This window comes from Triturus cristatus, chromosome 3_2 (assembly GCF_964204655.1).
Source record: "Triturus cristatus chromosome 3_2, aTriCri1.1, whole genome shotgun sequence".
Classification (NCBI taxonomy): domain Eukaryota; kingdom Metazoa; phylum Chordata; class Amphibia; order Caudata; family Salamandridae; genus Triturus; species Triturus cristatus.
This window is the reverse complement of record NC_140584.1, coordinates 163,292,137-163,318,987: the sequence shown is the minus strand read 5'-3', so window position 1 is coordinate 163,318,987 and position 26,851 is coordinate 163,292,137. Positions and strand designations below refer to the sequence as shown.

General features: G+C 45.2%; 1 protein-coding gene across 6 annotated transcripts in view; it reads right to left on the bottom strand.

Moving 5' to 3' along the window:
- Positions 1 to 13,372: 13,372 nt before the first annotated feature.
- Positions 13,373 to 26,851, bottom strand: part of SMIM35 (small integral membrane protein 35) — a 147,020-nt gene continuing 133,541 nt past the window's right edge. For all 6 annotated transcript variants that reach the window (XM_085647422.1, XM_085647424.1, XM_085647425.1 and 3 more), the window contains exons 4-5: positions 23,780 to 23,918; positions 13,373 to 17,193 (exon numbers count right to left, since the gene is read on the bottom strand). In XM_085647422.1, the coding sequence (XP_085503548.1) occupies positions 23,810 to 23,918 (109 nt within the window). In that variant the 3' untranslated portion in view covers positions 13,373 to 17,193; positions 23,780 to 23,809. The remainder of the gene's footprint in view (positions 17,194 to 23,779; positions 23,919 to 26,851) is intronic.

Genomic DNA, 26,851 nt, shown 5'->3' with positions numbered 1-26,851 from the left:
CTCACCAATGGCTATCTCAATCCTCGCCTTGGTGTCATCCTTAAAATATGGTGCGTTTACTGCCCTCCAAAAGGCAGTCATGTCTCTCCGTTCTGAGGCACCTAGTAGTTCCTCCCACGCTTCCTTCTTTAAACTGGCCCTCCTATTCTTGATTGCCAGTTTATAAGACTTACGAAGTTCTCTGATCTGAATTTTATCCCTTACTTGTCCATTTAATGCCAATTTAAGTTTAGAGTGTGCCTTCGTACACTCATGATCAAACCATCCCTCCTTTTTCCTGATTTTATTGTTATCTTTTTTCGAACTAACCCACAGGCTTTCCTTAATGCATGTTACAATAGATTTAAAATCATTTACAACTTCTTGATCTTTGGAGGCAATATCCAGACAAGTGTTGAAACATGTGTTACATGTCTTAATTAGGTTAGAAAGAAAGTCAGCAGGTACGATTTTTGACCATTTTAAAGCGTATCCATTTTGTCTAGAGATAGCAATATCCTTAGATTGTGGCCTGGGGATGCTATCGAGGATAACGCGGGAGTTACTAAATTCCACCTTAATGGGAAAATGATCACTGAGGGATAGATCTAAAACATCATAATTTCTAACACAACTCCTATAGCATGAAGAAATCAAAACAAAATCAATTACAGAGGAGAGTCCCCTTATGCCAACTCTTTTCCTGATCTTCGGACTCTGAGCAGTTCCCCACTGTAGTACAGCCGGAAAATGCGCACGCCCTACCTGCACATGTCAGGAAAGTGTGCTTACTTGATTAGTTCAGGTGTATGTACCTGTGAGTGTCCTGTAAAAAGGTACACTACATACCCTGGGTGGGTGCGACACTGGCTAATAGGGGGACACCGCACTGTTGGTGCCACCCAGTGGAATAGCCTGTCAAAAATGTTGCGTACTCAGTTTGATCAGTCTCACTTTGTAGTCAAACCTGAGGGGCCGTTCAAAACCACCAAACCGGTGTAAGTGAGGGGGCGGGGAGGTACATCTGTGTGTGTACACCCATGTGAGTTTTTCCTACCTAGTGGGTTGGCTTTCCCTATGGAACACTTCCTGGGTATGTCTGATTCTCTTGTTAAGGCCTTCGGGGCTGGGGCACTTTCCCACTGTAAGTACAGTGTAAAAGTGCGCTCGCCTTTCCTACACATGTTAGGAAGTGGTGCTCACCTGAGGTTTCTAAAGCATTGATCAGGTCTGCCTTGGCCGGCCGGTGGGTGCGCACTCGCTGCTATTATGCTTTAAGATCTGGGTCCAGCTTGCCAGTGCAGACTGGGGTGTGCCCTTGCACCGATGGTATCTTTGAATGTGTGCCCAGCCTGCCATGGCAGGCTGGTGTGCACTTCACACGAGGGTGTGCTAAGCATGTGTGCAGCAAGCATGTGTCATTGCAGGCTTGTGGGTGCACTCCCATCAATGATGCTCCTAAATACGTGTCCAGTCTGCCATTGCAGGCTGATGGGCACATTCGCACCAACTTTGCTTGGCAGGCTGGTGTGCGGTTCGCACTGATGGTGCTCCTAAATACGTGTCCAGCCTGCCGTTGCAGTCTGGTGTGCGCACTTGCATCGATGGTGCTCCTAAATACAGGTCCAGACTGCCATTGCAGACTGGTCGGCACTTCATACCGAAGGTGTTCCTTAATATGTGTCCCACCTGCTATTGCAGGCTGAGGTGTGCGCTTTGCACCGATGGTGCTCTTAAAGAGGAGTCCAGCCTGCCATTGCAGGCTGATATGTGCCATTGCGCTTTTACTTAGACTGGCTCCACCACAAGAGTATCTCACCCCGTTCTTAAGTATGGCACAGGTAGTTATACTGGAATGTGCCTTTGAAGTTGGGGGTGATTCAAAGGATCTCCCTTTGAACCACAGATGTTGCCCCTAAATTTCAGTCTTGTCTGCCCTGGGGCCATGGAATGCAGATCTTTATCTTTAGTGGGACCATGATTTGGCACCAGAGGTCTGTGATTCCAGTTGCATGGCCAGTGTTTTATAGCTGTTGCTGGGGAATGCCCAGATGTGTTCCCCGCCAACATCCAGTGTGGACTGGAGCCAAGCACCAAGGCAAACCAAGCGTTTAGAGCACAGAAATTGCATCTTTCTAAGAGTGGCATTTCTACATTAATTACGACAAAGCCATCTTTACCACTGGCAAGGGGTTGTCGCTGTGAATCCAATGATAAGAGCCATCATCAGGTTGCTCCACTGCATCCACTATTGCAGCCTGAAGGTATTTTAACCATTTCAACCATCGGTGCGATTGTGCACACCAGCCTGCAATGGCAGACTAGACACGTATTTGAAAGCACCATCAGTGCAAAGCGCAAAACAGCCTGCAATGGCAGGCTGGACACCTATTGAGGAGCACCATTGGTGCGAGTGCACCCACCAGTCTGCACCCGATCCTGACATGTGGAGGAAGGGCGCGAGCACTTTCACACTGCAATACAGTAGGAAAGTGCCCAGAGTCCTAAGGTCAAGAAAAGAGAGTTGGCAAAAACCAGGAGGACAAAAAGGCAAAGGTTTTAGCGAACCCCCCCGAAGAAGGGCCATGTCCAACATGACCCCCCTCCCAGCCTAAAGCCAGGGTAGTTTACTCATCCTCTTGATAGTGGTATTTAAATTGTTTTTTGAGTAAATACTGGGACAGACCAGCACATCTGACATTCTTACAGTGCATTCATAAGTCTTATACACAGGGACTGAACAAAGTCAAAAGCATGCCTCTCTTAAGTACATGTGAAGTGATAACAAGCTGTGAGCCTTTGTTTCCCTCCATTGCATTTGCAGTTAGGTGCGAGGTTCCAGGTAGCTTCCAGACAGGATTCTCAATCAGGAGTCCTGATGGCCCCTTACTTTCGGTTTTTTGTTTTCGGCTCACCTGGAATTTAAAACAACAAACACCCCTACGCCACTTGCACGTTGCTCCAAATGAAAGCAGACAACATGCAGGTGCTGATGAATGTGTCCTGGTGTTTGAAAATTACACTAGATGAGGTCAGAAAATTTCTGCGGGGCCCAACTCTTTGAAGGGGAGATGGCGCCCACCCGGTGAAAGGAGTGGGTAGATGGCATCTACCCGTGTTTACTCTCAATGTGTGCCCTGGCTCCCATTGTTCAAGACATTATGTCCCCTTGCAATAATCACTCGGGGCACACTGGGGGCAAGACGAAAATCGCCAAGCACTTTAATAAAATACACAGTGACAGGTGAAGAATAACCCTCCAAGTTATAAGATTTCTTTAAAGGGGCCATAAATGAATGAATGATATAAAAATTCTAGGGCGTTGCAACTTCCACTGAAGAGATGTTCCAGCGCTTTAGTAAGATACAAACATCTGACATGAACTAATTGGTGAGAAGGTAGGTTTTCAGCGTTTTGTTTGAAAGGACTTCCATCTGGTGAATGATGTAAGATTAGGTTTTACAACCCAACCAGCCGTCAACCAGTGGTCCCTCTATTAAAGCTTACTTATGTGTCACACTCAAGACCCACTGTATCGAAGGTAGAGGATTAATTAAAAAACACAACGCAGTTGAAAGAATAAAGGATTGTAAGCCCGAACCAAGATCATAAGAAGTATTCTTTTAGAACATATGCGCTGTATACTACAAAAGGTTGTGGAAAAATCGAGGGTATGTTTAGCGTTATTCTCGGTGAATGAATTTGCTGACTTGGCAATTTCAAGTTCCACCATTTTTAGCTTGGTGGCTCAATGTTAGGTATTGCAGACATTGCTAATTTCATTTTGTCTGGCGCACCTGGGATTGCTGGTGACAGAATCAGATGTTGCTGTCATTGTCACTTTGTTGTGTTTGCCCTTTCTGGCTTCGCCAGTATTTTAGTTCTTTTCTTCTGCTCTAGAGCTGGTGACAGAAGTTCTCTACAGCTTTTAGCAGTTTTTTAATGTGATTTTGACTTGTTTTTTTACTTGTTTACCAAAGCTTTACAGAGGAAAATCAACGAGGCGAAAAGCAGTCTTCAAGTCACCTTCACATTTAAAATTATTCAAACGTTATTCTTCTGTGACAAACCAGTTTCTCTTTTTGTCCTTCTCTCTGGGAAATCACGCTTTGATATTGTTTTAACCTTTGAAAACAAACTATGGGGCATATCATCAACGAGGCGATAAAAAATGATCGCCGCTTTTGCGTCCGTTTTCGGATGAAAAGCGGCGATAATTTTAACGCCCTATTAGCAAGGACACGCTAACGCGTGAATCCATGCTTCTTCGCCGTTTCCCTTAATGCCCAGCTTTGCATCTCTAATGAGATGCAAAGTGGGCGTTCCTCCCCAGAATAACGGGAGAAATGTCGCTAAGCGACATTTCTCCTATTATCAAGCCTCACGCTAAGAAGCATAGCGGCAAGAAAAGTAGCGATAACCTCTGTTATCGCTACTTTCCTTATGCCTTCTTTGAAACTGACTTAGCCATGATATCCTATAGAAGGTGGATATCATGGCTAAGTATGCCTTGCCCTATCAGCAAGCTATCGCCAAACTCTGTGCGATTATCGCTGTATTTCCAGCGATAATCGCACAGTTGGCAGCTTGCGCTCTGAATTTTATCGCTTTGGAGATAAGTGTTGCTGATAGCACGCTATCTCCGCGATAAAATTCAGAGTTGGCCAGCGATAATTATCCTCGCGCTAAGAGTGCTGAGCGATAATTATCGCCTGGTCTTGATAATATGCCCCCATGTCCTTCTAATACAAATCTCATTACCTATTTTTCTTCAATTTTTGATGAGACTTGTCTGCTCTTGTGCTCATTGGGCACAACTGTTTGACTTATCTTGGGCATATTTAAATCTCTCCATTTAAGCTGTTTAGCACCAATTGTAAGTAATGAGCGCAGGGAAGGTCCTCCCATTAGCCACAGTGCCACCCTGTACAGTAAGATACACATAAAATATGTTATGTATCTCTATTCGAGGGTAGCAGTTAGGAAGAAAAAGCCATAAAGCTGGAAATTTGTGATTGACGATGATACAGAAGATGACCAGCAAGGCAGCAAAACCACTTTGAGCCAGGGTTGAGAAAGGCTTCCAGAAACAAAGACATCCAGAAGGAGTCCTGCTGCAGAAATAGCATAGCAGAAATCACAGACAAAACAGGCTTTTGAATGGGTGATGAAAGCAATGAAAAATAAAGGAACAAATGCAATATGACAAATCCATCTCAAGACAGTATCTAGTTTTATATGGTCTAGGGAAGAAATGACATCACAGGACAAAGATTAACTACATTTTGGTTTGGAAGGGTTAAGCAAGAATTCAATGAGGAATTTCTAGAAGGGTTTGGAATCCTACAAATATTTTTTTAGAAGATGGTATTTAGGGAAAATGTCAAACCAAGCTGTATAAAGTTTGGAAATATTTGTCACTCTAAGGGGGGTGTTGAAGAAAGAGTTAAATTGATGGTGCGGATTGGGCAACACACAGTTGACTGGAGCAACAAAATGTCTAGTGTCTTTGGTCCTTGTGCGCAAACCTAATGGTAAGAGTTGCATGCATGCGATGTGTGCAACCTAAACATGTGTAATTTGGTGGATCTTCATTGATTGCCCAACATAATGCATGCAAATTAGGAGCTTCTAGACTACTAAGCACAATTCATCGACTCTTTGTTTAACCCCTTGAGTGCCCCGCCCTTTCCACGCCCTGTGCCGGGCGTTTCATTAGCGGGCGGGGCTCATGACGAGATAGTCTCGTCATGGGCACAGCGCAACCGTGGCCCATGACGAGACCATCTCGTCATGGGCACTCAAGGGGTTAAAACTAAACTACCTTTCATTGGGGCCATGGCCTTTAAGACCATTCAAAATGTCAAAACTGGCCCAATCAATTCTTGGAGAAGCTGTCTGGCTTGGACTCTCCATCTTTTGTGTTCCAACAAGTGACAAATACACTGTTTCATGTGACTTATACTAACAAGACGCCATATTGGAGCTTGTCTTTGCTCTCAAGAACCACAATAACATATAATAGAAGGCATTTTGAGAGATGATGGGTTGATAATACTGAAGTAAAAATGTCAATTTGTCGTAGATGATGTAGAGTTTTTAGGATGCACAGCTTCGCGGGAGACAGTAAAGCTTCTACTTAAGCTGGTATGGGCAATAAGGTCTGCCCTCAGCCCCAAGAACAAGGAAACAACTCATTTCACTCTTTGGACTGGTAATATATTATCCAAAGTTGATTCCCCATTTTTTCCAGCAAAACCAAAAAGTTGAAAGGAAAATAATATAAATTTATAAAACCACCTTGCGCTTGCCGCATTGCTGAGCACAAGGTAAGTGGTTTTATTTATTTATTTTAGTTTCCCTATTCCTTTTGTTTGTCACTTCCACCCCCTCACCCTTGCCCCGCCCCCACCCCGCCCCACCGCGCTTATCTGCATGGCCCGCTATTGGATTGTACTAGATTGGGGTAATTATAATAAGGGTGAAAGGTAAAGACAAACGGATGGTTATGTTCACACCATTCATGCTATGGAAGGAAGAAAGGGACTACTACCGTGAAGATAGCTTGATGGTGGGAGAGTGCAGCATTTTCCTATGTATGTGTAGCGCACACATGTTATAAATCCCTACGCATCTTAAGCCTGTAATGGTCATTTCACCAGCAAGGATCCTGATAGAGCCACATTTCACATTCCCAATGGTTATACAGGTGATGGACATTCAATACAAAATATCTGATGTGGATACAACATTTTGCAGTGGATGATTGCTAGTTCATCTTGCCTGTTGTGAGTCAGAACATGGGAGAATTTGGAGACGAATTTGTGAAGATGAATGATTTCCACATTTCTAATGGAGCAACAATGCAGGTAAAGTTGTTCCATGGTGTGTGTGTATGATGAGGAGCACTGGAGTGACGGTGTATGTGTTTTATAGATGATCAAGAACGGTAAATTTGAGAGAAGGAACGTATCTTGTAAAGGTGGGGGCCAGTCATCGTGGTCATTGCAGTTTAGTTAATTCAGCAGTAGATTGGCGAAAACCGTTCATAAAGGCCGATAGGCGTGTATAAGTTAAGGCATGATTTATATTGGCCCCCGATCAAAAATGTCAACAGATCTGTAACTTGAATGTTAAGACTCAGACAGGTAAAGAGATGCTTTGAAGCCAGTGGGATATCTACAGCGACTCTGGGTGAAGATTTCATCGCATGCAATATGGCCTTACTTCATGTTAGTCTATACTCCCAGATACACACTAGTGATGATGCACTTTTATTAAAGGGACCATAGTTTCGATTTGTGAATAACATCAGCACAAGGGTTTTAAGAGATTTTGTAATGGATGTGTTCTGAGAAAGATTCCCTAAAGAGGTGTTCATTGATAAAGTGATACAACACATCTCACACAAAATGTAGATTTTTTTTAAAGAGGGAGGATATGATGATGAATGGACCATGTTAAACCACTCCAGGAACAATGGTTTGGTAAAGTGATTTAACAGAGCGCTCAAGGAGCATATGCAGTTGACCGTATCTCACTGGGACTGGTGGCTAGACAGAAGGTCTATGTTGTGGATTTATGGAATAACTGCACTTTCAATGATAGATGTTTTGCCCTTTGTGATGGTTGAAGCTTTTTTCCTTTATATCCACAATAGATGGGTAGGGGAGGAGCAAATTAGAAACCCAGAAAGATGTAGCAGAACGGGTGAAGAAAGTCCACGGAGTGCAAAAGAAGAGGCATGATCGTAGACAATATGTGGGAGCCCAGATTTTGGTTGTGAGGTGTACCTCCACATTAAGCATGCAGATACTTCTAAAGAGGATTAGTCGCCATTTTATGAAGTCATGAAGCTAATCAGAGTGTTACCGAGTTTGGTTGAAGTGAAAGGGAAACTGTAACGAATCTAGATTATCCAAATGTGGAAAGGCAAGCTGTCATTAGGATGTGGTAAGAATGCAAAATGGCTGCTGTGTGAAGGTGGTAAGGTGTGTGGAAGATTGATCAGTTGGTGAGTGAACATGTCAATGAATTGCCCTTGCAAGTATAAAGGCTACCCATGAGAGTAAGGCACTGGTGTTACGTTATTTACATATGTATTTTCTTGCCCCTTACGGGTGCTGGCTTGCTTCAATTTTCCTTTGTTTCTTTAGTGGTGAAGATGTCTAATATTGGTGTTATGTAGTATTGTATGCTATGTAACGGTTTTAGCAGTTTCTCTGTTGTATCTCTCATGGGACACAAAATACAAAGGGGCATATTCACAAGAAACTATCGCCGAGTCAACGGCACTTTATCGGAGCCAAAGTTGCGATAAATGTATTGCCCCATTCACAAGCTGGTGTTTACAGCCCACAGCACCAGTATACCCGAGATAGCAGCCGCAAACAACATCACCACAGAGGGCCCCCGCAACTATCGCTAATGAGATGCAGAGTGGGCGTTCCCGTGCCAAAAGCTGCGACAACATCACACCTCAACATTCACAACGACCAGACAGAACTGCGATGAAAACACAAAACAGGCGATAAGGCACGTTAGCACCAGGAAATCTACACCTGCTCTGACCTGGTGTAAAGTCGGACGGCAGCCTGCACAACAAAAGAGAGCACAGCCCAGGGCCACATTGGAAGGGCAATAAATGCCATGGAGCCACCCATCATGCGACCCGGACACCCAAGAGGGCCACAACACCCACCGACACCACCCCCAGGACCACCCCTCCCTGGCACCCCCGACCAAAGATATGTCATATCAGCTACACCTAAACATGCACAAAATAATCCGCCAGACGTTGAACAGTCACAACTGGTGACATGCATGTGTCGACACAGAAATGAGCAGCACACATTCACTTTCTAAGCAACAAATGAAACTTTATTAAAATGAACACTCAAATGAAATGAAGACACATGGCCGCTCCCCTCGGGACAACACAAAAAACATGATGAGGAGGTGTGTCCTGCGCACATCAAAGGACAGAGAGAGAGAGTGAAGGGGAGAGAGAGAAAAAGAGAGGGGGAGAGAGAGAAGACGAGAGGGGGAGAGAGAGAGAGAGAGAGAGAGAGAGAGAGAGAGAAGAAGAAAGGGGTAGAGAGCGAGATAGAAGAGGAGAGGGGTAGAGAGAGAGAGAGAGAGAGTGAGAAGAAGAGAGAAGAGAGGGGGAAAGCGATGGAGAGAGAAGAAGAGAGGGGGAGAGAAAGAGAGAGAGAAGAAGAGAGGGGTAGAGAGAGAGAGAGAGAGAGAAGAAGAGAGGGGGAGAGAGAGAAGAAGAGAGGGAGAGGGAGAGAGAGAGAGAGAGAGAGAGAGAGAGAGAAAGAGAGAGAGAGAGAAAGAGAGAGAGAGAGAGAAGAAGAGAGGGGTAGAGAGAGAGAGTGCCGCCCCTGCGCACCCAGGCCACACTGCTCAACTGCTACCACTGGTGTGTCTCCAACCACTTGCCGGTATGTATCACAGTTCACCAGGTCACACAACTAAGTCAGAGCCGTCAGCTGAAACAGAGTCCAGATACATGACTGGCACAGTAAAGACACCTGCACAAGACAACATCGCCTGCCCGCCCATGCACACCCAGGCAGAGGTGGTCCCACCACGTGCCACTGCAAGCCACAAGCCCGGGGCCCACAGACATGGCACCCTCAACACCATGCATCCATGATCCGCAGGCCAACAGGTCTCACGTTTGGTGCTTGGTCTTGATTACTCCATGTCAGAGGACATACCAGTGCACCCGGCACCATCGCAGGCTGCACACTTGCTCAGCCCAATCGGTGCCACAAACTCTGGGATCCCGGAAGCGACGCCACGTGGCGGTAGGCCTGCGCTGCCCGCTGGCTCTGGCCTACATTGCGGTCCAGCAGGGCACACTAAACCTGAGCTGTCCGGACCACCGGAACAGGGCATCATCGCAGGCTGCACAACGGCTTAGCAGCTTAAGGTGCCACTGACTCAGTGCACCCAAAGTCACCGTCCTGTGGCAGGGTGCCTGTGCAGGCCGCAATGCTCTGAGTGCCACTAACCCTGTGCAACCCCAGTCAGCGCCACGTGGTGGTAGGCCTGTGCCGGCCGCAAGGCCTCGGATGCCACTGACCCTGTGCAAGCCCAGTCAGCGCCACGTGGCGGTAGGCCCATGTCGTGTGCCAGGCCTCGGATGCCACCAACCCTGTGCGCAACAACTCATGGGCCCTTTATGAATGAGAAGCGTGGAGCGGCCGTCATCCAGTCACCACCGGAAGAGGGGAATGTGACGTCATCAGCCCCTTATGTTGGTGCAGTCACATGGCCAGTAACGCCTGTGCCAGATGGGTGTGGTGTGTGTGCAAATCTGCCCTCAGGGAATGGCTGTGACATGCTGACGACTAGACCAGTGACCTGCCCACCACCAGCACGTACGCCTGCAATGGGTAACAATGATGGCCCCCATCAGTGCGTCATCGGAGTGGTCTTGCCTGCCGTATGCTGGACCAGCGCAGGGCTTGCCACAATGACTCATGGGCTCGGGCGTTGGCCAGTCCATGTCTGACAAGTAAGTGACTGATGCGTGTTTCACTGTTGTAGTGTCCCAGGGATCCAGTACACAATATGCAATGTGGCAACCTCTGACTGGCATCTCACAGGATGAGCATCATTGACGCAAGAGAAATCACTGTCCCTACATTCATCCACACATTCATACATGATTGCTGTAAGACATGACACAGCAGTGCGTCACCGGATGTTTATTTGCACATCCAGTGCAGTTCTGCAGCTGGAGCGGTACAGGGTAATGCGGAGCACACTACACAAAATGGGCCCGTGGAGGGCCAGCCAGAGTCCATCCGGGGAAGTGGTTTTATCTCCGTCGTGGTGGTTGTATCGCGGCCATTATCTGCAGTGTCGGTGGACTATCGCATGGTACCGCCTTGTTGTGAATTCCACGTTGACACGGGGTTATTTTCCCGCGATGGGCTGCGATATTGGAAGTTGTGTAACGCTACTCTTGCGGTAGTTATCACACGTTCTTGTGAATATACCCCAGAGTGTTAGGAAGGGGGAGGTGGAGCCTGTTTCCAATGTGATGAAATGCACTGTCTCATGCTTGTGAATAATTTTTGTACTTGAAGATCTGCTGTGGTGAAGGACTCTTTCTCCGCCACATGTACCTGACATTAGAGAGCAATACAAAAGAAGCAAATAATATATTATGCATGGGGCAATTCATAAAGTTGTGTGTTGTTTGGCTCCAGAGACAGACTGAAATAGAATCCAAAAGCAATGAAAGAAAATGAAAAGAAAACAAGAAGCAAAAGTGCCTCTCATATTGTGAAACGACCCAAGGATGAGGAAAGGGCGCCTTTACGCTTTTGTTTATCACCACTCTGTCCATGAACAGATTAAAGTGCGATGAATCAGAGGCAACGTTTTAAGCCATTTATTACGCTACCAGGAACAATATACAACTCGGACTTCGGCGAGCATAGACTGCACACAGATCAACGTTTATATATACACAACTCCAAGCAGAGCTTACGTGACTTCATACAAAATTGCTTAGCAGTGGAAATTCCTCACATCAGCTTGAGGTCAGTTCAAAAGTTCCATCTCACCAGATAAAAATTGAGTATCAGTGGAAAGACCTTCTAATTCTGTGGTCTATCAGCTACATGTCATAAATAGATGAGTGAATTAGAGGACAATGGTCATCTTCCAGCGTGTTCAGGAAAGAGTTGCATAAAAGTGAACTAAGTCTATCTGCTGACTAAAACAAACTTAGGAGCAAAGAAGCTTTTCTTGTGAAGGAGAGTTGTATTTGAGTTGAACAACATTTGTAGGCCTGTTATATGAAATGAATGTGCTTTTAGTTCACTCTATAACCCATGTCCTAAAACCAATATTTCACAAGGACACCGAGCAGCAGCTGCCATCCCTTTACTCTTTGTGCACAGCTCCAGTCCTCGTTCCTGGATGCTTCTGGGGCAGGCATGGGTCTGCAGAACTTATCTTTCGGGTTCAGTCCAGTCTTTTTGCCGAACAACTTCTCCGTCAATGAATGCAGGCTCTTTGAAGGGGAATTGTTCCTATTTTTTCAAGGGCTGATCCTTGTTCATTGGTTCTAAACACTATAGCAGAGCATGAACAGATCATAATAACTAGGCATGCTTGCTGCCCGACTCCTCTTTCAATCATTGTTTTACACAATGAACTCTGCTTTCTAAGCTCTGTTTTTTGTCCCCTCCTCCAGGAAGTAAATGTGTAGGGCGACTGTCAATTTGGATGAACAGCAGCTACAAAATGTTGATATTCTGGACAACCTTAAAGAAAGTCTAGACTTTATTAAAGACACAAATGTGAGTACTGGGCTCGCTCAAGAGTCCAGACTTTACCACTCACTGCTGATCAGCAGCAAAGAAATAACAACTGTAATATTTCTATATCAAAACGACAACTCCCAGGAGTCCTCTGATAGTAAAGGCTGTAGAGAGAATAACAGGGGCCTCTCTCTTGCCACAGAACCGTCTTAGAAGAAGTCACCTAGTGAGGCATTAGCTTATGCCTTAGTGCTGTATTCTGCATAATGGGGCAACAGCAGGACCACTATAAACAATAACTCAGTCTATACATGGGGCCACATGTATGACCGTTTTTCGTGGTCGCAAACGGTGAAACGGGCAGCGTGTGACCACTAAATAGGTCTGTGGCATATACAAACCCTATTTTGCAAGTCAATAACCTATTACCGACTCGCAAAATAGGGTTTGCGACTCGCTATTAGGAAGAGGGGTGCCAAGTGAGTCCCTTCCTAATAGTGACTCACAGCGCCATGTATGATTGTTTTGTGAACGAAATGAGGTCGAACAACATTTGCATTTTACCGCCAATGGAAAGTTGGTGGTAGAACAGTCGCAAAGGGGAAGGTGTCCACAAGGGACCCCTTCCCCTTTGCGAATGTGGGCACAGATATATTTTAAGAGCTGGCAGTGGTCCCACAGACCACTGCCTGCTCCCAAAAAATGAAACTGAAACGTTTCAAACGTTTCACTGAACTACTACCGGTTTTACTTTAAGGAAAACAGGCTGCTTTTCCCCCAAAAAAACTGCTTTATTTAAAAAGCAGTCACAGACATGGTGGTCTGCTGATCCCAGTAGGTTACCATCCCTGTGAGTTCTGGCCATTCCAAATAGGTCGCAAATTGTGACCTGCCTCATGAATATTAATGAGGCTGGTCATTTGCGACCCCATTGGGAATCGCTAACAGCGTTGTGTTACACTACAAGTAACCGGGACATGCAAGGTTCAGGTGTGGCTCCCAGTCAGTTGCAAGTGCTTATTGCTAGGGCCAGCCGTGAATACTGTCCCAACCTCCCTATATTCCTATGTTTCAGAGACTGAAGTTAGGACGTGACACAAGAGTGCTTTGACATCACTTTTATTTGCTGTTATCCACAACAGAGTCAAGTAACAGTGGCATTGGGCCCAGAAAGAATGTTGGAAAAACCACCAGACATTTTTTAAAAGGAAAACAAAATAATACAAAAATCAATACCTCTCAAAAGGAAACACCTGCATGGCTTCAAGACATGACTTGTGAAAAAAAGGAAACAGTTGCCAAAGTTGGGTTTATTTTTCATATAATTAAGTAGCCTCAAAAGCTTTGGAGTGAGTTAGGGGCATATCATCAAGGACCGGCAATAATTATCGCTAAGCGCACTTAGCGCTAGGATAATTATCGACGGCTAATGTGGATTTTTATCGCTGAGATAGCGTGCTATTAGGAACGCTTTTCTCAAAAGCGATAAAAATCCTAGCGCTAACTGCCAAATGTGAGATTATCGCTGGAAATTCAGCGATAATCTCACAAAGTTTGGCGTTAGATTGATGATAGGGCAAGGCAAACTTAGCCATGATATCCACCTTCCATAGCATATCATGGCTAAGTCAGTCCTGAAGCAGGCGTAAGGAAAGTAGCGATAACAGTGGTTATCGCTACTTTTCCTGCTGCTATGCTTTATAGCTTGGGGCTTGATGATAGGAGAAATGTCGCTTAGCGACATTTCTCCAGTCATGTCAGGGCAGGAAGGCCCACTTTGCATCTCATTAGAGATGCAAAGCTGGGCGTTCAGATTTCAGGTGCTAATACAAGGTTTCACGCAATAGCGTGACCTTGCTGATTAGGCGATAAAATTATCGCTGCTTTTCGCCCGAAAACGGACGCAAAAGCGACGATAATTTTTATCGCCTCGTTGATGATATGCCCTTTAGTTTGTACTCTAAGGATCCATTAGCGTACTTTGTCCGCTATCATGCTCAGAAGTCAGAACACTGGACAGAAAGGCAAGGCAAAGTATCACACAAATTGTTTTTCCAGGTTTTTCAAATGCACAACTAGTTCAGCATTTATAAACTGTTTAGGACATGTTTCTGCCTTATAGTAATAAATCTTTTAGCCACTACGGGCCTGATTGCAAGTTGATTCATTATTTATCACCCCTGATAAATAACAATACATGGCTATGTTTATCCGGTGCGGTACGTTTATCCGGTGCAGTAAATTACACCTTTTATTAGTTTAAAGGGAATAACATGCCGATTACGGTGTTAAACGCACCAATATCCGTATGTTATGGTAAATAACGTATGTTTTCCCCTGCTAAATTTCAGCACGGTTTGACCTGCCTGTTTAACTAATGTTTGGTTATTCTGACGCATCCCATAATTATGGACTGTGTTAAATAAAACAAAAATCGTAATTCCGTCACGTGCGCAAACAGGGGTTTAGGCATGGGATGGAATTAGCCCGCCCAATTGTAGCAAGGCCTTTGTTTCGTATGAATTACATATTTGCATCACTGCACCAACCTTATCTGTATTATCAAAATTATTTCAAGCAGATTGGTAGAAATTCAAGCAATAACCATAGGAAACCATAAGGACAAAACTGTAAGGATACCCGTCATTAGCATCTCAGGTGTGAGATCCCATCTTGTTAAACTCACTGCAGAATCAGTTCAATTTACATTTCCATTAGTTCTTGTTCAGTTACTTTGCATGGTGAGTGTGGTTCTCTGTTTTTCTGAGTTGCCCAGGCTGCTTTCTATTCCTGTTTGCTCAGCGTGCTTTTACTTCTATTTATTAGCTCCTGTCTCTTCCTTTAGCCAGTTTTCTCTTCTTGGTTGTAATATCAGGTCCATTCCTTACATATATTTAAATAATTATTTATTTTTGGCGCCCTTTTTGGTTCCGGGTACGGCAGATAGCACTTGGGTTGCATGTTCAGCTGCTTCACAGTTTGTTGTTTTCGGATAGGTCTTGCTGCAGAATGCAGGGAAGCCATTGTCAAGAGAATTAAGTAGTTCAAGGGCTCACCCTCCCTGGAGGAAAGTCTGGGTCTCCTTCACCATGGCTCTGGAGACTCCACTCTAGAGGGAACAAGTGTCTTGTGTCGGAGAAGGCAGTTAGTAGTAGTACGTAGATTGGACTCGTTTATAGGTGAGACAGGTCCCCAGATTAGCTTCAGCGTCAGTACTTTTCGACTAGGTACACTGAAGGCATGTTGAGTGCCTCCTACTGGATTGTGCAGCATAGCTCCTCCACGCCCACGGATATCTCCTCATTTCGACAGGCGGTGGAGGCCACCATTAGAAACAGGCAGAAGGTGCCCTTCTTTACTGGGCTTCACATGAAGTTTCTGGCAGTGCCAAGATCAGACACAGGGATAACTGGGTGGCTTAGAAAGGCAATAGCACGGGCAGTGAAAACAATCCGGACAGTCAAGAGATGTTGTTTCATTGACAAGGTTTTTCCCCGTCCGCTGTGCTCCACGCGCATAGATGAAGTTGACAGAAGCAGGAATGGAAGATCCCATTCCCCATCACCTTCTGGTTGCTGAAAAGCTCTGGCTGTCTGACTCAAATATAATAAGTACCAAATAATGTAATATATACTGTCCACAGATCAGGGCCGTTTCTAGGTGTTTTGCCGCCCTAGGCGAGAATTGAAAAATGCCGCCCCCTCCCTTTTACTACCATCACTCTCTCCCCCTGTCATTCAGGCTAGAAGAATTAATGCATTAGATATAAAAGAACTTGTATTCAAATGTTTCCCTTCTTTTGCTGCCCTAGGCAGCCGCCTAGTCTTGCCTAATGGTAGAAACGGCCCTGCCACAGATTAGAAAAGGGTGGGATAATCCAAAATCAAAATAGTGTTCGTAACCTTTTTAAAAATAGCATTTGCTATCACCGTTTGGAAGTTTTGCAATTTAACCCTGTCACCAGCAGCAAATTCTTGAACTTAATGAGCCATTATGCCAGCTTCGCGGGTCAACTTTTAACTTACTAAATGGGAATTATTCCCTGCATTCTATAAATTTCATCAGTCTTAGTCGCTCAAAATATGGATTTTTCATCATTATAATGAGCACCTGTATTAATTGCTGTGTGCGGGAACTCCTAACACTCATATGCCTTGACCTCATACAGACTATGCTGAGTACAGGATTTCCTGGGTTGTAGACTTGGTAACAGGTTAAGTTGACATTAGTTTATACTCCCATCTTTCAATATAATACAAAGTGCAGATAAGGTGGAAAGAGCTCCCCTGATAGACCCTAACTCTCTGGGAAACGCAGTAGCCCCCTGAAAGCTTCCTTGTTCCGATGAATGATGGAAAGGAGTGGCTACGGTACTGGTGGTTAAGATGCAGGCCTGGGCGACAAGACTCCGTAGACCTGGAATCAAAGGCTAAGCCAGAGGTTTTCAATCTTTCCTGTGCCGAGTCCCACTTAAATAAAATGTTTTCAAGTCTCTCTTCTCTCCCAAACTTTAGGATTGAGGAGGGGCGCAGAAATCAAGGGACAGGAGGACATGGGGCTTACTAAATCAATTCAGCCATATGTAATGTTCCACCCAGAAGCAGATCTTAGAGCTGCTTTCAAAAGTTAAGGGATAGTTGTCAAGCGACCCCAAATCAAATACCGTCCCATAGATCGCGAACCATAGGAAACACTCAGGTTCTCAAAGTCAAGGAGGGTGTAAAGTGATGGAGGAAGGTCCGTAAGCTCGACAGGCAGAGGTGTACCAGGTGCTGGAGGGAGCGGATATCCTACAGATGGATATGCAGCAGTCTGAAAGGTGCTCGAGGAAGTCTCGTCATCTCCATTGAAGACGATGAGGCCGGTGATGGTGCAGGACTCGAACATTCAGTCCAGCCTTTGGAATATCCACTGCTCACAGGTCCTGCATATTGTGTAAAAAAAATACAACAGTAAGCATATCAGTGGCAGAAATATTTACAGATCTTTCCCTTTTGGAGAAAAACTTGACACCTACACCCACCAAACTGATCTCCATTAGAAACTGGCGGCACATCAGTTTGTCTGCACTGGGTACACTCCTGATGGCTAAACCTGCCATATCTTGTATCCTGATGGATCCCTTAGCCTTCTGAATCCAGGGCTCAATCTGGGATTTAATACTGTTGGTTGCAGCCCCCCCCCCACTATTTGTAGACAGTCAACAGCCTAACCAAAGGGAGCAGTAGCCATGTGTGATTCTCCACTAAAATTGAGCATAGGTAGTCACGGAAACATGCATTTCCATACATTTCCATACATTTGCATTGATGCCTAATGATGTTACTTAATCCCTTCTGGCAATGTTCAATGCCCTGTTTATCTTTAAGATGGCCACAGGAGATTTTGGTGTATACAGCTCTTAATAGCATAGGCAACTACGCTCCTGTCAGAACTGGTTCCAGGTTCCTGGGGCACACAGGGGCTGCTAGGTCTAAATTGACGACGTCCTGCAATGGTCCTTCTGGGGACACTGATAACTAAACACCAAGTGCATCCCTTTAGCAATAGACCCTCATGGTAGTGAGACGAGGAGTAAAACTCTTAATCATAGAGGTTAAGAGAGGGTTGAGAGTCACATGAAGAAGTCCCATGATCAGGGCTTTAAGCAGGGCAACGTTCGTGCCTGCCCCTATAAGGATTTATTTTCATGTCTTAACGTTACTGGCAAAAACACAGATCAATTTCACAATAATGACTGTAAAACATTGTAAGGTAATTAGGGATTTACTTATGAGCCCCTTGCGACACTTTTGCGCTGCCATTGCATCACTTTTCGTGACACAGCGGTGGCGTAAACAATACACCACGTTGCAGCATATTTACAAGGTGACGCATCTATGCAAATGCATCACCTTGTAAAGCCCTGTGTCACATTATGCCTTCATCAGGTATAATGTATGCAGGGTGGGCATTCCCAGGCAACAGTGCCTCGTAGGAGTGGCGCAGTGAAATCTATGAGATTTCTCTGCAACACTTCTAGGACGCCATTGCGTCAAAACCTTACGCCTGCCATGAGCGTAAGAGTGATGCAGTGCATTAAAGATAGACCTCGAACACGCATTGCTGGAGTTGTTTTCAACCAGAAATATGACATATCTGTCATTCCTTGCAATATGATGCGCCGTACATTACATTCGTTGCATCCATCATGTCACAAGGAGGGTGCAGTGATGCGACAGTTTTAATAAATAATCCTGCGTGAAAACAGCGATGCAACTGTTTTCACTGTGCTCTCCTTGCGACATGATAGATGCGTCATATTAAATGTACGGCACATCATGTCACAAGGAATGACACATACGTCATATTTCTGATGTATCTCTCGGCGCAAAACTGATGCATTGCTGGAGTTGTGTCAGAAGCATGATGCAACTCCAGCAATGCGTGGTGGAGGCCTATCTTTAATGCACTGCGTCACTCTTACACCTGCCAGGAGTCACGCATAAGATTTTGACTCAATGGCGTCCTAGAAGTGTCGCAGTGAAATCTCGTAGATTTCACTGTGCCACTCCTATGGTGCTTTGTTTCGGGGGAACACCCACCCTGCATACATTATACCTGATGCAGGTATAATGTGATGCAAGACTTTACAAGGTGACGCATCTGCCTAGATGCGTCACCTTGTAAATATCCCGCAATGTGGTGCATTGTTTACGCCAACGCTGCGTCGCGAAAAGAGACGAAACGGCAGCGCAAAATTGGCACAAGTGCCTCATAAATAAGCCCCTAAATGTTTTACTATATCTTGCATTCCTTAATCCACATTGTACAACATCTTGCACTCCCTAAGAACATTTCCTTTTTCATGATGTATTTTTATAGCTTTTATTCATGTAACATACCCTTGTATAGTGAGTGCAGATGGTGTCTCCCTCAGGTGTTTGAGTGAGTTCAGGTTGCAGGGGGTTGTTTATGATGGTGCACAATGGAGAGCTCTCAGTGCCTGTGAATGCGTCATAAAGGTGTGCAGACCACATCTACTACCAGCCCTTTGCCTCTCTACAGAGTGCACAGAGCGATGATCACAAATGTTTAATTCACAATCTCATATTTTCATAATTGAAACTGTTTCAAATCTAATTACTCAAAACAAAATCTTTGTTGTTATTCATTTAGCTGATACAATATTTATTTATATATGTTATTTTGAAAGTTTTATATAGCGCGAACATGACCCTTGCGAGTATCAGTGCAAGTACAAGTGTACAGAGAGCAGAGCAATAATAACAATATCATATTCGAGAAAAATACAGAATAAAGTAGTACCCGGAAAGGAAGAGTAAGCTTTACAATGTTCAAAGAGCAGAGGAGATAAACCAATAAAAACAAAAGTATCACAGTCAAGAAAACTGCAGGATCATGCAGTTTTGAGAAAAGTGAGGGTAGTGTCAGGACTGAGAAGTCGAAAACACAAAGTAGTCGGTATGCCGTAGTCATGAAGAAAATTGAGGAATCGGGATGGGTATCTTATGATCTAGGGAAGAAAGGTATTAATAGAGAGTACTTTGATTTCTTTCATTGGTAAAGTCAATAAGTCTGGCTTGTTTTAGGTATGTGAGTTGATTACTGTGTGGCATGTTTAGATGCATAACAGAATAGTCATGCAGAGGCACCTAAATTCTGATCAGGGGTCATGATGCGAGAAGCACAGAATTTTAGTTGACATTTTCAGCCACAAATTCAATTACATGAGCCTCGCCTCTTGGACAGAATTCCTTTTTACATTTCTTTGAACACGCCCCTTTAAACTCCTCCTTGTTAACTCTACTTAAAGCAATGAACATGATACCATTCTAAAACTTTTGTCCAACCAGTGCTTTTATTTTACAAGAAAAAGTACTTTATTCTACCTGTAGGTAATACTACACAAATGTATCCTGCAGAATGCAAGAGTTCAACTGCCACAGTAATTATGATAACTACTGAAATAATCGAAGGTGAAGGGATAGCCGAACTTTAGATAGGTGCTGACTCACTGCGGCTTAGTGAACGGCTTCCACTCCAGTCAATGACTGACACTTGACTCCAAATGTTTATGCAGGGGCAGCTCCCCTGTTTGAGCCGAAGTGCGCCGCCCCACTGAAATGCCCCTGAGATGAAAAATAAAATGGTAATGAAGTTAATTTATTACCATTTTATTTTTCGTCACCCCGTCTTGAACGGAGTGTTAGGATGGGGGTGCGCTGCTGCTGACTGGCAGCAGCAGAGAGAGCAGGGCACTTTTAGTTTAGAGTGCTCAGGTCTTTTTAGCCAGCCATCTTGCGACAGCCAGCCACACATGCGCACTTTATACCTCACTAACCCAGCTGTCTTAAGACAGCTGAGTTAGAGGAAAGAAAAGCCTCCAGTGCTTTTGTGAGCGCTGATAGAGGCCGCTCCCACCAATCTTGGTGCTGCTTTCATGCTGGTGAGACCAGCGCAAGGATTGGCTTGGGAGTCTGGATCCTGCTTGCCTCGAGGAGAGAAGACCATCAAGGAGGGCATCACACTCACAGGTAAGTACTTTTAATGTATTTTTATTTTTTTATGTACCACCCACCCCACTACCCTTGGGACATGCCAGATGCCACTGTGTTTATGTGGTTTTACTAGCCTCTGAAATAGACTAGTTCAACAGTTGCACTGTCCGGTGCTCTCTCTCAGCGAAACAGGTTTACCCAGGCCGGATGCAGTGGATCTAAAGTTCTGGAGGCACCAACCTTGTGTGATGTTGCTGCACCTCGCCGCTCAGCTCCGCCTTCTCCTGTCAGCTTCTAATGGGTACTAATGGACCTCAATTGGGTTTAAGGTGGTGGCAGTTATTGGAGTTAGTGTCTTAGATACAAACAAACCCTCTGCCCAAATAATGTGCAGGTTATCCACAGACTCATGGAGAAAGTTGAAGCTGGAGAATTTAGGGAGAGGAGAGATGTCCCTAGGGTCTGTGCTCTAGGATCCCAGGGGGCACATTGATGGGGCTGAAAGGTCCTGGGGCAAACTTGTTAGTGCTGGGGCACAGTCCATGTCACAGTGACAACTGTGGATTTGCAATTCAGTTTTCTTAAGTGCACCACACCTTGAGGGCACTCAGAGATTCAGGCAGAGCACAAGTGCGTCCATGAGATCGGGGACTCGCTGCAGTGCATGCTGGCTGCCCTGCCAAACACTAACCAGGCTAGGGAGAAGGGAATGAGTTAGAGACGACCGAGGATATGCACAAAGAGACAGGAGCTCACCAGAGTCTCCTTTCAGGGCCTCTATCCATCCTCATTCATTATGCTGTTCTCAATCATGTGGCTAAGGTCACTCCACTTCTCTGGGAGGCATAGTTGGACTTCTCCTTAGAACAGACTCCTCCTGCATGGATAGCTCTAGCACCCCTCTCTCAGCAGTAAAGGAAGACTCCTTTGCAGTGGCGGATGCTTGCATTGCTTGGTTGGGGGGTGTGGGTGGAGCGAACACAAAAAAAATGGAACGCATAAAAAAATGTGCACTTACCTGCCGCTCCGATGGCCGCCGTCTTGCTCCTCTCTCCCAATCCTCGACTCCAGCTGCACACTGCGCAGGCTCCCAGATGCCAATCCAGGTACTTCTCTCATGCTAGGAATACTATTCCCAGTATGAGAGAAGTGTTGGGATTGGTCTGAGCAGCCTGGTTTGCTGCTCAGACTGTGCCTGGGAGCCTGTGGCATTTCTCCAACCTAAATGTGCAACACAGCTAGGTTGGAGAAACCTAAGTGCGCATGAAAGTTTGGCCAGCCTAAGGCGGTCGGCCAAACTGATATGCACACTTAAAAAGAGCCCACCACTCCTCCCCCTGCCATGCATGTCACCAGAGGATTGCCTGGCCCCGCCCCACCCCGCCCGCCCCGCTGAAGACTCGTGCTGACAACTGACGATGTGAGGCAAAAAATAAATGATAACAAAATTCCTTCATTATCTTTTTTTGTGATCTTTTAACCGGGGGTTGCGCTCCTTCGCCATTACAGAGGAGTCAACCCCGCTCCTTTGCAAGATACACTCACAACAGATCGTTGAAGACTTCTTAAGCTGATGTCGCTTCCCTGACTGAGAATCTAGCTGTCAAAAACACCAGCTTGTGAACTCCCAAGATTCTCCAACACCCTGTGTAGTGTCACCTACACTTGTCAGTGACGAGTCCTGGAACGATCATCTTGGAGTGTCAGTCCTTCACTTACACTAGCCTTGCAGATGGGTGTAACCCTGGGACTGGGTGAAGGCAGCTCTGCACTTTGTGTTTCCATTCTCAGACAGATCAGTCAAGCTCTTTGTCTTCAGGTGGTGGTGGTTAGGTTGGGAGTATTTCTGGAAGACTTTACTGGGAGAAACCCAAAATACACATGCAATAGAAGAGAAACCTACCTATCAACCTCTCAGGAGCAGCAATTCCAAATGCTATGTTTTGGGTATTTGCAGAGCACACAACACACCCGTAACGGTGTCCTGGCGCTGAAAAATCAAGATGAACAAAAGAGGAGACCCGGACAAATGGCTAACATTTCACTTCTAAGGACACCATTGCCTATGGACTCTTCCCACTTACCACCAATGTAATGGGGGCATTACTAGATAGGAAAAAAAGAGTATTCAACCAAAGGGCTGTCGCTGTACGCCTAAGGAGACTGCTGTCTCCATCCCTGCCATAACTCGGAGTCTGACTCTTCCCAAAGGCTTCAGGAATGCAGGCAATAGGAAATGCAAGTCTGACAGGCTACATTCATTCGCCATTTTGTGTAGCATGTTTTCGGTGGAAATCCACCAAGTGCTCAGTCAATTGGAACCAACGCACTCCTGGTTCTTCTATGATGGACACTAGTTCTACATGCAAGCTACCCATCCTTACAAACGGAATGTATCAAAGCGCTTGGTTACAAAAAACTTGGCTGAACTTTTGTAGTGGTGCGTGAAGTAGGCGTGTCACCCATACAACAGCTAAAGAAGGCATGGACTGTCAGTATCAATGGAAAAGCTGCTGTCACTGTCTGTGTTGTGTAGGGAGTCAGGTTCTCTAGTAAGGGTATACATGGTGCACCCGTCCAGATCAGAGAGGAGCATTGGGTCGAAAGGTTATAACTAAGGTGGTCCTAATCATACACCCCGAATGTGTAGTGCGCGGAGTCCAAAAAAAGGTCAAAAACACACCAAATACTCATTGTTGGATGAATCAGGCAGGGGTGTTTGCTCGCAACATCATAGAGCTTTCCACTCCAGCACTACCATTTACTGACATAAGGGTCTGTGTGTTATGGGCGGTATACAATGCACACGACAAACATAATAACTGAGACCATGAGTCATCTCAGTTGAGTGCTGCTGAGTCTAAGTTCAGTCCCACTCCTGGAACACAGGATGTTCTTCTGTAGCCTTGACTCTCACAGAACACATCTCGCTCTCCTTCAGAAAGTTGAAGGAAGCCACCCACTGAGAGTCTACCCTTAAATGCGTGACCATCATCCACACAAACTCACCTGCCGCTGCTGCCGTCCTCCTTCAACACCTCACACATTGGGCTCCTGAAAGCGCGTGTAGGCAACACCCCCTCCACCGCTCAGGGAACCGCTCACTGTGAATGGAGGCGCAAACTCCAGCTCTGTGGACTTCAACTTCCTGTGTGGAGACAGACAGGCGATCAACCACAAAGATGTACTGTGACACAATTAGCCCGAAAAATACATAGACAGACACAAGGGAGCACATACATTCATCGTAAAAACGAGTACAGGTGGGAAAGCACAGACATACCTTGATAAATAGAGACATACACAAGGAGCAAGGACATTCGGAAAATAACTCACAGATTGCCCGAAGAAGGCAAATAAAGACATGGAAAACCACAGGCAGACACAAGAAATCACGCACATTCACTGTAAAAAAACATAGGTGTAGGGAGAAAAGCACAAATATACGTAGATAAATAGAGACATACAAAAGGAAGTACAGGCACAAAAACTCAGGTCACTCAATGAGGCAAACAAATATTTAGAAAAACACAGATAGACACGCAGAAGCATGGACGTTCATAGACAACCACGACAATACAAAGAAGCGCACGTGTGCATATAGAAAAACCTCGGGTATACAGTTACACAAGAAAACAGAGATGTATATAGGAATATAAAAAGGCATTCCATCCGGACAGCGGTTACTTCTAACAGCTCTACTCCCAGGAACCTGAGCTCAAGTGCATTTTGCGACACAATTGCACACTTTGAGTTGAGGTATGGGTACGTCCTTGCTTCCTCTCTTTCTTTTTTTCTCTTGTCCAATGCGACCTTCCTATAGCCCTATGTGAAGTGAAAGGCTGCCCGCCAAAAGAAAATAAAGGTATATTTACATACATCTTTAGGGCGTCAGAGGCAGCTAGATGCCTTAAGTGTGGACTGTCTGTAAGCAGAATAATTGGATCAGTAATGTTGATGAAACCCATGTGCTATGCATGGAACATGATGAATGAAACTTTTATTGCAGAAAAATAATGTCAAGTTGAAAAGACTTTCCTTCTATAAATACCGTAGGGCTTATTAATGAGCCCTTGCGTCACTTATGCGCCGCCGTTGCGCTACTTTTCGTGATGCAGCAGCGGCGAAAACAATGCGCCACGTTGCGCCATATTGACAAAGTGATGCATCTAGGCAGATGCATCACCTTGTAAACTCCTGCGCCACATTATACCTGTGTCAGGTATAATGTATGCAGGGTGGCGTTCCACCCACTAGAAAGCCTCATAGAAGTGGCGCATTGAAATCTATAAGATTTCAGTGCGTCACTTCTAGGACTCCATTGCGTTAAAACGTTACGCCTGCCTCATGGCAGGCTTAATGGTGACGCAGTGCACTAAGGATAAGCCTCCCCATTCATTGCTGGAGTTGCCTCATGCTTGCGACACAACTCCAGCAATACATGACTTTTACGCCAACTGATACGTCAGTATTCCTGAAGTATCTGTCTTTCCTTGCGACATGCAACTTTGCCATGATATGAAAAAAGCTTCAAATAATCACTGCAATTCACCCACGCAGCAAAGGTGTAACCAATCACAGCTGAAAGCTCCAGCATCTTTCTAACCAGCAGTTAACAAACCCATGTAGATGCCTACAAATAATGGAACTTCATCAACGCCTACCTCTATTATCATTTAATTATAATAAACTTCTTCATAACTCTCAAAGTAAATGTGAGTTATTAAAACACTCTGTACACCCTTCCATTAACGCTGCATGTCTGTTACTGTATGATGTCTTGAAAGATCTCTAGACCAAGCAGGAAATACACATGAAATAACTACACAAGTGTTTGAACCTTAACCCTTTCAAGGAATTTCAGGAAGTCAATGAGCTAAAAGAAAAATATTATAGTGTGTAACAACTACATATACTGTATGTGACTAGCAGCTTGACCATAGCAGTCTGTTATATACATGACTAAAGAGGGTCACTTAGACCCTGGTGGAATGTCTGTCTGTCTGGACAAAATCTCTGAGCTTTTAGGGGAACCGCTGCTGAGGCGCCTTCCTTCACGCCACTGAAAGCTTTCTGAGCAGGCGCCATGTTTAAAGCACCCACTCACTAAACTTTTTGGTTCAGAGAAAACAAACTCTCAAAAAAGGGTAAGTTTGTTTCCTCCAAAATACAAATGTCCCCGGCAGGCAGGATGTTTTCTCCCTATGCATTGGGGCAGCCTACATTTTCCCTGCATGTATCCTCTGTGCCTTGCATGGTGGACACAAGCAGGGTAAGTGAGTGACGTACACATGCCAACCCTCCCGGTTCAGGCGGGAGACTACCGATTTCAAGGCAAATCTTCTGCCTCCCATTGCCTGCCGGCAGAAACCCAATTCCTCTAGGGCTTCAGATTGCAAGGGCTGGTCTTGTGTGACTTGGATTATGCACAGCCAGTAACCTCCTCCTGCAAGCAAGCGCACAACATTTTTGTCACACTTTCTCTGCCTGCCATAGCGATTTCTCTGTGCTCCTAACAGGTATGGAAAAAAACGTATATTTGAATTTCTGACATCTGTTCCTGCATCAGCACACTTGCAAGCCCCGTACACCCCAATAGACCTGATGCAAGCCTCAATAGAAGTAAATGGGAGAAATGCATTCTCCCGACTATGTTTTAAAAATCTCCCACTTTCCTCTTCCAAAACGTTGGCATGTATGGTGATGGTTTACCCAATCTCAACAGGTCGTTCTGACCGTTGCCATGACCTGGCAGTGCCATGACAGTTTGGTCACTGGGTCAGAGGTTAACACTAGTAGAGCCAATGGAGGCTGCACCGCTATAAAACACTGCTTCTCCCAGACCAAAATCCTGGCAAGTCAGGAGTATCGCCAATCTATAGTGGTGCTCCTGCTCCATCGAACTCTAAATGAGACCCTAAGTATCAATAGTGCGGGCATCCCCTATAATTCAAAACTGCATGACAAATTGTTTTATGACTGTCACAATGTGCATTACAACTGCACGAAAAAGCATACTAGCTGTTGACAAAATGCATGAGTACAGCATAAGTGGTGTGGGCTCCCATTGAGTAGTGTGCC